At 37.0% G+C, this 14,997-nt stretch overlaps 2 protein-coding genes across 2 annotated transcripts; one reads left to right on the top strand and one right to left on the bottom strand.

Annotated features, from left to right (window-relative positions):
• Window positions 1–200: 200 nt before the first annotated feature.
• Window positions 201–584, bottom strand: LOC145555415 (uncharacterized). The gene has a single exon (XM_081617160.1). It carries the CDS (start codon window positions 582–584, stop codon window positions 201–203), a length of 384 nt encoding a protein of 127 aa, XP_081473286.1.
• Window positions 585–4,429: 3,845 nt separating this feature from the next.
• Window positions 4,430–8,223, top strand: LOC145555414 (uncharacterized). Its single transcript, XM_081617158.1, has 2 exons — window positions 4,430–4,756; window positions 7,465–8,223. The coding sequence occupies exons 1-2, from the start codon at window positions 4,430–4,432 to the stop codon at window positions 8,221–8,223; spliced, it is 1,086 nt and encodes a 361-aa protein (XP_081473284.1).
• Window positions 8,224–14,997: the final 6,774 nt, after the last annotated feature.

Raw genomic sequence — 14,997 nt, 5'->3', positions numbered from 1 at the left:
AAATAATCCAAAAATGAAATAACAGAAATAGCTTAACTACTTTTCCCGCCAAACTCAGGTTTTGGCAAAACACCCTGGCCTATATCATACGCTCCCCCTATAAAGACTTGACCTCAAGGCTTATCAACTAAGAAACCAGGAAATCTGGCCTCAAAATCATCCTGCAGCACCCAAGTAGCATCATGCCTTGGTTTGTTCAGCTATTGCACTAAGAACTGAACTTTAGGACCATCAGGAGTGGCGACAGTACAAGTGTCAAGAATGAGAGAAGGGAGCAACAAAGATTGATCATGTTGTAGAGTATCAGGGGGCACAACTGCAGTTGCAGGCAACACTCCTCGAAATGGCTTCAGCTGAGACACATGGAAAGCATTATGAATCTTAGCTGAACTAGGAAGCTGTAGCCTATAAGCGACCTTACCAACAGCAGCAGTGACCTTAAAAGGACCATAAAATTTAGCAGCCAACTTAGTATTACTCCTGTGAGAGACAGATTGTTGCCTATAAGGCTGCAATTTCAACCAGACCCAGTCATGAACTGCAAACTGCCTTTCTGGTCTTTTGTTATCTGCCTGCAGCTTCATCCTGTGCTGTGCCTTTAGTAAATTAGCTTTTAGGGATCTTAGGACTGACTCCCTTTTTTGCATGCGTGCAACGATCCACCACTTCATTCTTAGACTCTACAGGCAAGTAAGGCAGGTGCAAAGGTGGAGCCTGACAGTACACAGCTTCATAGGGAGTCATGCCTGCTGCAGAGTGAAAGTGAGTGTTATACCACCACTCAGCTAAAGGCAAGTATTTGCACCACTCCTTAGGATTCTCACTAGTCATACATCTCAAATAAGACTCCAAGCAACGATTAACTACCTCAGTCTGCCTATCAGTTTCAAGGTGATATGCAGATGACAAAAGAAATTCAGTGCCCTGCAATGTGAACAACCCTTGCCAAAACTGACTAAGAAAAACAGAATCCCTGTCACTAACAATGCTCCTAGGCCACTCATGTAGCTTAAAAACATAGTCTAAATAGACCTGAGCAACCTCTACAGCAGTAAAAGGGTGCTTAAGGCTCATAAAATGAGCATACTTAGTTAGGATGTCCACCACCACAAAAATGACATTCATTCCCATTGACAAAGGAAGACCTGTGATAAAATCCATGGATATATCAGTCCATATACTCTCAGGAATAGGGAGAGGTTGTAAAGCACCAGGTTTGGCTGCAGTGTCATATTTAGAAGCTTGACACACCACACATTTCCTCACAAACTGACTGATGTCCTTATTCATGCCTCTCCAATAAAACAAGCCCTGCATTATTTTAATTGTCTGATCTCTGCCTAAGTGTCCAGCTTCCATAGAAGAGTGGTGCCAAGAGATTAGTTTACCTTTCAAACTAGAATCAGGACCAATAACAGTCTTGACATGTCTTATTAGTAAACCATCCATCAAACTGAAGCCAACCGCAGCCTCACCTTGTAAGAGTTTTTGATAAAGAGCCTGAGTGTTCACATCAAGCACATAGCTAGCCTGGATTTGCTGAGACAAATTTGAATCTATGACAGAAATTGCAGACAGCAAAATCTCTGACCCAGACAACCTAGAAAGAGCATCAGCTGCAGTATTGTCCTTGCCTGCCTTATTCTGAATAACATAAGTGAAACCCATGAGCTTTGAAAGCCAAAATTGCTGAAAAGGGGTAGAGATTTTCTGCTCAAGTAGCCATTTTAGACTCTTTTGATATGTTTTGACAACAAATGGAGCCCCAATAAGGTATTTCTCCCATTTTTGGACAACAAACACCATAGCCAATAGCTCTTTTTCATAAACTGACAGCTTTTGCCATTTAGGACCTAAAGCTCTGCTAATGAAAGCCAAAGGATGACCATCCTGCATCAAAACTGCTCCAATGCCACATTTAGATGCATCAGTCTCAACAACAAATTGTTTAGAGAAATCTGGGAGTGCCAAAACTGGAGCACTCACCAAGGCAGCCTTTAAGTGTTCAAAAGCAGAATGGGCTGCATCATGCCACACAAAAGACCCTTTCTTCAATAATTCAGTGAGTGGCTTACTGATACTAGCATACCCCCTCACAAACTTTCTATAATACCCAGCAAGACTAAGAAAGCTTCTAAGCTCTTTGACATTCTTGGGGCAAGGCCAAGAACTAACAGCAGCAATCTTGCTGTGATCTGTCTCCATACCTTTTTCAGATATAAAATGACCTAAGTACTCCACCTTAATTACAGCAAAAGAGCACTTGCTAAGTTTGGCATAGAGAGAATGTTTAGCCATTAAACTGAAAACATTATCCAGATGGTGCCAATGCTCCTCTATACTCTTGCTATAAACCAAGATATCATCAAAGAACACCAAAACACACTTTCTCAATAAAGGCTGAAAAACAGAATTCATCCAATACTGAAATGAGGAGGGGGCATTAGTAAGACCAAATGGCATCACTAAAAATTCATAGTGACCCTCATGTGTCTTAAAAGTTGTTTTAAAGACATCATTTGGGTGGATTCTCAACTGGTGATAGCCAGCTTTGAGATCTAATTTGCTGAACACCACAGAACCAGACAATTCATCTATTAACTCATCAAGGACAGGAATTGGGAACTTGTTTTTCACAGTTCCCTTGTTTAGTTCCCTATAATCAACACAAAGTCTCCAAGTACCATCCTTCTTTCCCACCAATACCACTGGAGAAGCAAAGGGACTGGAGCTAGTTTGAATAATTCCCCTCTCAAGCATTTCATGAACAAGCTGTTCAATGATATCTTTCTGCTTAAGGGGATACCTGTAAGGTCTGATGTTCACAGCACCCCAACCTTGCTCCAACTCAATTTTGTGGTCAAAGACACCCCTTCTAGGTGGAAGAGCTGTAGGTTCCTCAAAAACCTTTTTAAATTTACTCTGTAGAGCAGACGGTTCATCATGGTCCTGTTCCTCACCAAAAACCTGGATCAAATAAGCAGGTTGGCTCACCTCAGATACTTTTGCTACATGCAGAAAACAAAATTGTGCAGCTCCAGATAATAGCTTTGAGGAAGGAGCATCTTGCAACACATGAAGCTTCTGAATAGGCACACCTCTAAGCAACATTTCAGAATTATCCATGGTAAATCTCATAGTCAATTGTTTGAAATCCCAAGATATAGGACCTAAAGTGCTCAACCACTAGATACCCAACACCATGTCACAACTGCCCAAAGGAATGAGCATGACATCAGCTGTGTACTCATGACTCCCTATAGTCCAAGTAAAGCCCTTAAAAATAGCTTGGCACATTAAGTGATTCCCATCAACCACTAAAATAGATTGACCCTCAATGTTCTCAGTTTGACAACCCAAAGTTGCAGCTAGGTTAATATCAAGAAAATTATGGGTGCTCCCCGAGTCAATCAAGGTATGCAGTGGTGTACCCTTAACCATTGCTTTTACTCTCATAGTGTGGAAGTTCTGGCTGCCATTAAGAGCACACAAATAAATTCTAGGATCAACCTCCAGTTCTTCCAACTGAACCACAGCTGCATCAATCTCATCCAACCCAGGAATCTCAACTTGAAAAAGTTGAGGTTCTTTGAATTGACAAGTATGATTTCTGTCATAGGGGGCATCACAATAGTAACAAAGTCCCTTAGCAATTTTCTCTGCTCTTACAGCTGCAGGAACATATTTTATAGGCTTACTAGGTTTAGGTGATGTGTTTGGTTTTAGGGTTGGTGTAGGCAAAAGGGGTGGTTTCAAGGAATGAGAAGGGTTGGGAGTATAAGTGGATTTCTGGTAAGAAGGAAAGGATTTAACAGGCTTTTGAGAGTTAGCAGAAATTGATTCACTCTGTAATCTGGCATATTCAATAGCATCAGTAATAGTCTGGGGTTTGAAAGCTCGAACAAAAAGTCGAATACTAGGTTTCAGGCCACCAATGAAACTCTCCAGGAGATATTTCTCAGGTAAGACATAGCTGTTCTGTAGCATAACAGGCCTCAGGTTCTCAAATTCATCTACATAAGACTCAATAGAATCAACCCGACTGAGTTTATTGAACTCCTCCACAACATTGACTCCAGATTCATCCTTAAAACGACTACTGACATCAATAACAAAATCATCCCAATCTACAGCAGAACGAGCAGACAAATAACTAGTGACCCAATTCTCAGCCTTAGCAGTCATGTTAAGAGATGCTAAATCTACCTTTTGATTATCAAGAATCTTACAAAGATTAAAGTATTTAGTGCACTTATTAATCCATAGTCTAGGATTACTACCATCAAACTTAGGAAATTCAAGTTTAGGATTATACCCCAGCTTTGGTTGAGCAGATGCTGGTCACATAGGATTTGTGCAAATGATTCTACAACACAAGCCAGACTTAGCAGAAGAGCTCGATCAATCAAAACGATGGTCACCACTACACATGGCCTCGTCGAAAGGGCACTTGGAGATAGTCAATTTGTTGTTAGAAGCAAATCCTAAAATGCCCGTGATATTGATGGTAGCAGTCCATATTTCCGCCATATATGGACATACTGGTGTTCTTGCTGTTGTTCTTCGGGCAAAGCCACAGGCAGCTCTGGAGCTCACTAACGCCGGCGAAACTGTTTTTCACTTGTGTGTCAAACACAATCGGCCTGAGGCTCTTAAGTATTTGATAGCTTTCACAGATAATGATAAAGTGCTCAACTCCAAGGACAATGGTGACAATACCATCTTACACTTAGCAGTGGCTGCTAAACAACATGTGGTACTCCTAAATTCCTTATATTTCATTCTTCGTTCTGTTTATCATTTTTTTTTAGAGAGCCACAAGAGCAAGGGTGAGAATCGATCCCAAGATCTCTTGAAACTGGGAAAGAACTGAAACTCTAACCAGTAACCACTTGAGCTATCCCTCACTCGTAAATTTGAAAATTGAAAATTATAATCATGTCCACAACCTTTATGATCAATTTCGAACTTTATACTTAGTGGATCTAATTAAATGTAGGTTTAATTGTTTTAGATCGAACAAATTTAGGTTCGGATCCACTACCTAAAATATAGGTTTGCACCTGAATCTTATTAGACCTGAACTGGATTCAACACATTGTCATACCTAATTAAGACTAATTCAACAAGGTTCCACACACCTATTTTATTTTATATCACGTAGTATATTTTGTTAAGAGTATTTACTGTATAGTGATGTACTCTATTGGCTTGATTTATTTTGTGCGATAAGTCTTCTATTTGTGGGCTAAGGCGGTTGCTACACCTATGTTTATGTTACTCCTGCTTAGGTCTTGTTCTATTCACCTTAAAAAAAATAATATTCAGTAAAATTAATTTCAGTTCAGTAAAATTAATATCAGTTTATTAAAAATAACACTAATAAAATTCGGCCATAAGCCGTCGCAATTTTTGGAATTAGCGACCGCCATAAGCCGTCGCTAAAATTTTTTTTAAAAAAAAAACAAAAAAAAAAAAAGAATAATCGCACTACTGTACCCACTACCTCACCAACCACCGAAACCACCTTTACCCACTGCCAACCCAAACCACCTTTACCCACCACTTCTGCCCACCCTAACCACGGAAACCCACCGCCGCTCACTTGAAACCACCTAACCCACCACCACCGCCAACCCAAACCACCTTTACCCACCACAACTCCCCACCCTAACCAGTAAATCAACCGCCGCTCACCTTAAACCACCTCAACCCAACACCGCTCACTCGAAACCACCTCAACACCACTCACCCGAAACCACCTCAACCCAACGCCGCACACAAAATTATAAAAATTAAGAAAATTACCCACAAAATCAGAAATAAAATTATACAATAACTATACAAATTACAGAAAATTACCCACAAATTAGAAATAAAACAATAATATAGATCTTTCAAAAATTATAAACTAAAATTACAATAAAACAACACAAATTAGAAATAAAACAATAATATAGATCTTTCAAAATTAAAAACTAAAATTACAATAAAACAATTATACATAATCAGAAATTAGAATCAATAAATCTAGATCAACAATATAAACTAAATTAGTTATCAGATCTAGAAAACCTTGACTTCTCTTAGGCTCGTTCTTGTGACGGTGGAGGTCTTGTTATAGTGTGTGGTCGTGACAGTGGCAAGCAGCGTGGAGGAGAGAGAAATCGTCGGTGAAGCTTCTGATTTGAGCCAAAGCTTGAATGAGCAGTGATTTTCGGCTTCTTTTTCTTCAAGTCTCAAGTGCTTTGCTTCATTTTTCGGAAGTGAAATTCATAGAATTAGGAGATGAGAATGAAAGAGGAGGGGCGTGAGAAGGATAGAGTGGAGATAAGGAAAATGGAGGAAGAGGGTCGGCTGAGAAGAGAGGAAGAGAGAGAGAGAGAGAGAGAGGAAAGAGAGCGACTGTTAACCGAAAAAAAATAGGGTTAGTTTGAGTTGGGAAGCTTGAGCCCCTTATATACCCTATTTTAAAAATTAGTAAATAAACAATTACGACCGCTAAAACGGTCGCAAATCTGCGACCGCCTTAAAAATGGTCGCAAATGTTATAATCTGCGACCGCTTTATAAACGGTCGCAAATATTATAATCTGCAACCGCCTTAAAAACGGTCGCAAATTGCGACCGTTTCTATAACGGTCGTAATATTCGCCATTTGCGACCGTTTTTTGCGGTCACAATAGAATTGTTTTTATTTAGAACTATTTTTAACATGTATATTATTTTAAAGAAATTTTTAAATACCCTTGCGACTGTTAAATAGCCTAAAAACGGTCGCAAATCTGCGACCGCCTTAAAAACGGTCGCAAATTATAATATTTGCGACCGTTTTAATGACGGTCGTAAAAAAATGGTCACAATTTGACCGAATTTTAGTAGTGTAAGTTTAGTTCAGCAAAAATGATTTCAATTCAGTAAAAATAATTTTAGTTCAGCAAAAATAATTTCAGTTCAGTAAAATTAATTTCAGTTCAGTAAAAATAATTTCAGTTTAGAAAAAATAAGGTGAAGAGAACGGGGCCTAACTGTGAATAATCCTAACCAAGGAAATCAATTTCTCAAAATTTCGAATCTTTATATAATCATAGTTAATACACTTTGACTTTTTTCACTATTCATATAATCGTTATGATGACTTGATTAATTTACTAATTATATAAAAAAAAATTAAATGTTATTGTATAAATGTTACAATGTATACTTTCATAATGTATACATTGTTGAATTCGTTACAATGTATACTTTCATAATGTTAATTTTTCTAGCATATAATTAGAAAAAATTATTGGGAAAAAACCGTGTCTCGACCTGTGTGTTTGGTCAAATTGTAACACCTAAAAAAACACGGTGAGAATCGTCGTAAGATTCTAACTAGGGACATTAAAAAAAAAAAAAAAGTTTGATTGCATAAGAATGTTAACATGCCCTCTCTTATGTTTTCTCCTCATTGTTATGCATGCAGGTAGTAGATATCTTACTAGAAACAAAGATGGATAAAAATGATATCAATAGAAATGGCTTTACAGCGATGGATCTTTGTAGTCGGAGTACGAAAGAAGAGGTTGATATTAAGATTTGGAAATCCCTTAAGCGTGCCAAAGCATCAAGAAGAAAGGATACAGTAAATAGACACCGAGATTGGTTAGAGAAGCAGCGGAATGCTCTAATGGTGGTAGCCTCCCTGATTGCAACAATGGCTTTTCAAACCGGAGTTAATCCTCCAGGAGGTGTTTGGCAGGAGGATGATGGTACTACTCACAAAGCAGGCAAGTCCATTATGCAAGCAATGGATTTTGTGAGATATAATAGAATGGTGATTTATAACACAGTCGGACTGTTTTCATCTCTATTTGTCATTCTTCTCCTTATAAGCGGCCTTCCTTGTAAGCGACTTTCTGTGAGCGTTTTGATGATAACCATGTGGATTGCCGTAATAGCAACAGCATCGACTTACACTATCTCATTAATCTTTCAAGCAAATATTGGTGATCTTCTTTTTATGACCAAAACCGATCAAAACAACTACACGAACGCAAATAAATACAAACCAGTTACTAAAGTAGTAAATATATCTCTTGGAACTTGGATCATCTTTTTGGTAATTTTGGTCCTTGCACATTTTATGCGCACCATAATCAAGCTCGTCAAGGAAATGGTACAATCAGCGATAAATATATGGGATACGAGCAATGGAAGGAGCACAAGACCCCCACCAGTTTAAGAACTAGTAATATTTCTGTATTCATGTTTAGATTTCCAATTATGTTTGTGTTTGCATAGCAATCAGAGCATTCTGTTTATGTGTAGTATGTGAACCTTTGAATCTACTTGTAATTCGTTGTGCTAAGCCAACAAAGGGTGAGCCTTGTGTAAGTGTTATGCTTTGAATTAAATCTGTCAAATTTTCTATATGAAATTAGGTTATATATATATGAAATTTATTAGGATATATTATATTATTTTCCCATTATTATATTATATCAATCTTACTCTATCTAAACTTTTAAGGATGATTCTACTATGTCATCCCTAAACAAAAGGATCATAACATGATGATGTATCATGATATGGTTGGTTAATTTTTCCTTTATTTTTAAAAGACCAAATTGCTTTACCACACTCAAATCGATCAATTACAAATTTTGTGTCACGGCATAAGGAAAACCGATATAAGCCCTGCCTCATGATACAAGGAGAACCAATTTTTTCTGCCTCCTAATCTGGGAGAACCAAAATATATTGTCTCAAAAACTTATTTAAAAATAAATAAAAATACAAACTGAAAGGTCTTTGTTTTCACCTCGTCAACAACACAAAACTCACAGAAAATCACCTTGCATGATTATATTGGAGCAAGGAGCACAACTGCACAAATCACAAGCAACTTAATCTTATTCTCAAAGAGTGACAAAAGCCACGCATGATGTAATTGCATCTAGTCATCACCAACAAACATTATCAAAGCATCAACAATAGAAAGTGTGAAAATAAATCTACATATTTTTGGCTAAAGGTTTATCCCATTGAATTTTCTAACCCAACAGCAGGGGGAATTTTTGTGAACACTTTTAAGATTGTCAAATTTGTGGGAGAGAGATAATAGAATGTCTTTATAATTATTGATCAACATTAGAGTATCTATACTGTATAAAACATATGCTCAGTAGATGGGAAACAATAATCATTTTAAAAGTTATATTGAGAAATATTCATTCAATAATATTTTAACATAAATAATATTAAATATATTATTCTCCTAATAATAATAATAATAATAATAATAATAATACGAAAAATATATTACACTTATATATTTTCCGATAATATTAATTATCCCATAACACAATCTAATTCCATTATACTCCGCTTTACTTTATATTCATCTGCATACCTAGATATATTGTGATATAGAGCGATGAAAAACTTTTGTATACACCTGTTTTACACTAATACTAGTGTACATCGAGTAGTATAAGGGTAACTTTTAGCTAATTTTAGGGTAACTTTTTGCCTTTTTTGGATAACTTTAAATATAATTTTTCTATAAATAGACAACAATAAAAGTTTTAAAAAAGTAATTTAATTACATTCAATCACTAATAATTGATTTTCAGTCATTTAAAATGTTATTCTTTACTAAAACGTAGATAATTTTTTATTTGTATTGGGTTAATTTTATGCATATTGAGGTAACTTTTATTTATAGGATTTTTGATTACTTTATGCTATTTTTGTAATTGATGTACTCTAATTATTATAAACTTGATTTTTAAAGTTTGTGTAGAGCCATAGGGGAATGAAAACTTTTGGTTAATTTGATCTATAAATTTCTACAAGAGAAAAACCGTTTAATCCAGTCTTTTATGCGTCAACGCTTACTAAGTCAACACTAGGTTTTTCTCCTGAAGTCCTTTATACGCTTATTAATTAATTGGTTAGTGTATATGTTTACTTTTCAACAATATAACTACCGTTTACTCGTATTTTTCATCCGTCAACTCTTACTAGCTCGACCCTACTCCTGTCCTTACACGTTGATATTTATGTGCAATCTTACTACATTTTTTTTTAATTGCGGACTTTTAGATAATTTTTTAGGGATACTCAGTCAATTCCCCAGATTTCTGAGGGTATAATTGTCTTTTCAAGTAGCAGTGGAGGGGTATATGCGTCTTTTCATGTACTAATTGAGGGGTATATGTGTAATTTCCTCACCAAATAGTAAAAGCAAAAAAGCAAACAGTAATTAGACAGATCACCAAAAAGTACTGAATAAATGACCCTGCCTTTTTGTAGAAAATACATGTAAATACATGTATTAATCCTGTACATACATCTCTGCTGTATGCATATTCTTTTTGTTTATTTTCTTTGTTGTTAACAACTAGCTTTTGTCTCTTGTAAGCTGAGCTGTATTTTTTGCTTAGGCATGTAGGGTTGGTAAGTTGTCCTTGTATATATAGCATCTCAGTAGGTTAAAAAGGCCAAGAGCCGCAATACATAGAAATCAATCAAGATTTGATTTAATCATTGTTAGTGGTTTTCCATAAACAACCCAAAACAAATACAGAAAGATCGAAACTTTACATGGTATTAGAGCAGCAAGGTTGAAAAGCTTGAATCTTTCACCTTACTGTTTCAAAATCGAATCAAAAACAGAAGAATTTCTTGATCCTTGACGGAATGGCAGGGCAAGATAAGGATACAAAGAATGAGAATGGATATGCAGATCCATTGTTTCTTGCAAACTCTGATAATGCTAATATTCCTCTTGGGAACATTACGTTTAATGGAGAAAACTTTCTTAACTAGAGCAGGAGCATCAAGCTTGCAGTGGGATCTAAGAATAAGCTTGGATTCCTCGAAGGAAAAGTGAGTAAGCATAAGACTGAAGATCCAAGGTATGATCTTTGGGTAAGAAATGATTACATGCTGAGAGGATGGTTGTGCAGGTTTATGGATGAGAAGATTGCCAATAGCTTCACATACATAGACTCTGTAGAGAAGCTCTAGAATGAACTCAAGGAGAGATATGGAGAAACGAATGCTCCTCTTCTCTACTCTCTGAAGAAACAAGTTAAGAACCTTGAACAAGAAAATATGCCAGATCTGAGTACTATTTCAAGATAAAACGGATCTGGGATGAAATACCAGATGTGGAAGGGTTTCCTGAGTGCACTTGTACTGCTATGAAGAAATTCACCTGCCAGCTGCTAAAGAAGTTCTTGGAGATACAAGAAAGGAACAAGGTGATAGATTTCGTGATGGGATTAAACAAAAAAAATGAAAACATTGTTGGGAACATAATGGAAATGGACCCACTTCCAACTCTGAATAGAGCATTTCATTTGGTGCGGCAGGCAGAGAAGCAAAGACATATAATAGAAGGGAAGAACACGTCTCAGTCAAGTGCATTTGCTGTAAACAAAATGAATCAAGGAAGAGGGGCCGGAGGTTTTCAAGGTAGGGAAACAAGAGAAATGAAGATGAAAAAATGGTGTGAACACTGCAAAATGAAGGGACACACAATTGATGGGTGCTTCAAAATCCATGGTTTCCCAGATTGGTTCAAGAACGATCCAAAAGGAAAGGGTGGAATGAAATGTGCAGCCAATGCAGGAAGAGATGAGAGTGACTATGAGCAAGATGATCCACTGGAGAGTACAAGCAATGATGGAAATATAGGAGATGGGAAGCCAGACAGTAAACATGTAGCTGTTGTGGCGCAAGAAATGATGAAGATGTTCAATGCTCACCAATCCTCTAGAGCAAGTTGCAGTAAGATGGCAAATTTTGAGGGTATAATATTAGTCTCTAATGCTGTAATTTTTTCAAAAGCATATGGGAAAGAAATTTGGATTATTGATTCTGGGGCATCTGATCATATGTGTGGTAATGAAAAGGCTTTCACTTGTTTTAGACCATTAAGAAAACCTGTGAAGGTAGGATTTCCAGATGGAAATGTGAAAATAGTTGAGAAAGTTGGAGAGGTGAAGCTCTCAAACAAACTGATCTTGCATGATGTGTTATATGTAGAGGAATTTAGACACAATTTGCTTTCAATAAGTAAATTAATTGAGACTAGTAAAGTGGGTATAGTGTTTGATTCCGAAAGTTGTACTTTATAGGACCTTTACTCTAAATAAGTTGTTGGTAGAGGAGTGAAGGAGAACGGACTGTATAAACTAGTGGTGCAATCAGATGGAAAGCATGAAGCTCTAGGAGAGAAAGGAAAGAAGGAAAGCAATAATGCAGTAGTTGTGTGTGATCAAGATGTAAAGCTTAATGTTTTACATGCTAGATTAGTTCATAGTTCTGTCTCTAAAATGAAACATATTGATATTTGCATTTGTAATTCTACGAAGGATTTTTTTTGTGATGCTTTTTGTCTAGGAAAACACCATAAGCTTCCTTTCAAGCTAAGTAATGCAATTGCGAATGGAATTTTTGAGCTTATCCATGTGGATTTATGGGGACCATATAGAGTCCAAACTGTTACAAGTGAAAGATACTTCCTTACTATAGTTGATGACTATAGTATGGGAACTTGGACACATTTGTTGTCCTGTAAAGAACAGGTGAGAGAAATTTTGCAGACTCTCTTTAATTACATTGAAAATCATTTAAATGTGAAAGTAAAGACTCTTCGAAGTGACAATGGAACGGAACTGTTCCAAGCAGAATGCAGAAACATGTTCCGTGACAGAGGAATAGTACACCAAAGAAGTATTGCTGGAGTACCTCAGCAAAACGGAAGATTAGAAAGGAAACACAGGCACTTAATTGAGACAGCAAGAACCATGAGAATATGTGCAGGGATGCCTCGATATTTATGGGGTGAATGTGTGATGGTTGCTACACATATTATCAACCTCTTACCTAGTTCTGTATTAGGCTGGGAAACACCTTATGAAAGATTGCTCAAAAGGAAGGCAAACTATGATCACTTGAGGATCATAGGGTGTCTATGTTATGCATCAAATACAGACAAGAAACTAGACAAGTCTTGGAACAAAAGAGTGAGGTGTGCATTAGTTAGATATGCTAGTGAACAAAAGGGATATAGAGTATTCGATCTTGAGAAGAAAAAGGTGTTTGTAAGAAGGGATGTTGTCTTCAAGGAAAACATATTTCCATTTCTTATTTCAAATCAGAATAAGGAAGGGAAGAAGAAAATGCTGGGAGAATTTTCTGATGAAACCGAAGTGATAAATCTGACAACAAATCAGAGAGATCCTTTGATTGAAAAGATTGGTGATGAGCCAACCTTCAACGAGGATGAAATAGCGGAGGAAGAAAATGATATGGAGGTAGAAGAAGAAAACGTGAACCCGGATGATGAAATGCAAGAAACTGATGCTGTAGTAGAAAGTGAACAAGAAAATGTTGCTGAAGATGTTCAGCAACAGAATGAAGAATTTAAAAGAAGTACGAGAGAATCTATCATGCCACATAAGTTTAGAGATTATGTCTGTACACTTCCAAGTAGGAAGGGTGACTGTAACATGGCAGATAAAATTGGATTCACAGCTAGGGAACTTAGTGACTCGAGCTCATATTCCAAGGAATATGTAGGATCTTTGAACAATGTGTTCAAAGTAAAGGAACCACACAGTTACAAAGAAGCGAGAAAAGAGATAGAATGGGTGAATGCAATGAACAAGGAGATAGAAGCTCTAGAAAAGAACAAAACACGGGAAATGACAACTTTACCAGAGGGGAAAAAGGCAATAGATTGCAAGTGGGTGTATAAGACAAAGTTCAAGAAAGATGGAACAATTGAAATATTGAAATCTAGAGTGGTGGCGAGAGGAGATAGGCAGGTGAAGGGAAAGGATTACAAGGACACATTCTCACCAGTAGCAAAGTTCACCACAGTAAGAAGTTTGATTGCTTTAGCTTCTGCTCGAAATTGGAGTTTATACCAGCTGGATATAAACAATGTATTCTTGCACGACTTTTTGGAGGAAGATATATATATGAAGCCACCACAAGGATATACTAAAGGGAAAGAAGGTGAGGTATGCAAACGGAAAAAGAAGTTATATGATCTGAGACAAGCATCTAGACAGTGGAATCAGGAGCTTACCAGATTCCTCAAGGCGTTCGGTTTGGTGCAATCAAAAAGAGATCACTCACTCTTTACTAAAGTGAGAGATGGGAAAACTACAATGGTGCTTGTTTACGTTGATGATATGTTAATCACAGGTGATGAAGAGAGCTATATTGCAGAATTAAAGAAAGGTCTTGACAAGGCATTCACAGTCAAGGACCTCGGTCACATGAAATATTTCTTGGGAATAGAAGTCTCCAGGAACGAGGAAGGAATCATGCTAAATCAAAGAAAATATATCAATGATCTGGTGGAAGACACAAGTCTAAAGAACAGCAAACATAGCAAGTTCCCTATGCAAAGGGGACTTAAACTATCTATTGATACAGGGGACGTGATGCCACATCCTGAACAATATAGAAGAATCATTGGTAGGCTGCTGTCATATCTGAGATTAACCAGACCAGATATTTCTTACTCTGTACAGCAGCTAAGCCAATTCATGCAGGAACCTAGAAAGCCACACTTTCAAGCCACGCTACATGTGATTTCTTACTTGAAGGGAACAAGTGATTGGGGATTGTTCTATCCTTCAGGTTCTAAACTAAAGCTTACAGGGTTCTGTGATGCTGATTAGGGAACATGTGCGTTCATTGGAAGATCCTTAACAGGTTATTGCGTGTTCCTAGGGAGTAGTCTTATTTCCTGGAAAACAAAAAAAACAAAAGACAGTTTCAAAGTCCTCAGCAGAATCTGAATATCGAATTATGTCACATACAACTAGTGAATTGGTGTGGTTAGATGGTATACTCGAAGATATGAGAGTTTCAAGAAAACAACAATTTTGCGACAGCCAAAATCTTTCGCAAAAATATAAAAAACCGTCAGTAAAAATAGTTACGACAGTCAACTGTCGTAATGGGTTTGTCGTAGTTAGACCTG

This window comes from Chenopodium album, chromosome 8 (assembly GCF_948465745.1).
Source record: "Chenopodium album chromosome 8, dcCheAlbu1.1, whole genome shotgun sequence".
NCBI lineage: Eukaryota > Viridiplantae > Streptophyta > Magnoliopsida > Caryophyllales > Amaranthaceae > Chenopodium > Chenopodium album.
The sequence above is the reverse complement of the archived record's forward strand: the minus strand, read 5'-3'. Positions and strand labels throughout refer to the sequence as shown.

What these genes read in the sequence shown, in the direction of transcription:
- LOC145555415 (XM_081617160.1), bottom strand. Translation starts at nt 584, where the DNA reads ATGAAGCTGCAGGCAGATAACAAAAGACCAGAAAGGCAGTTTGCAGTT.
- LOC145555414 (XM_081617158.1), top strand. Translation starts at nt 4,430, where the DNA reads ATGGCCTCGTCGAAAGGGCACTTGGAGATAGTCAATTTGTTGTTAGAA. An exon ending in TGGCTGCTAAACAACATGTG is followed by an intron (nt 4,757 to 7,464) that starts GTACTCCTAAAT and finishes TTATGCATGCAG; the next exon opens with GTAGTAGATATCTTACTAGA.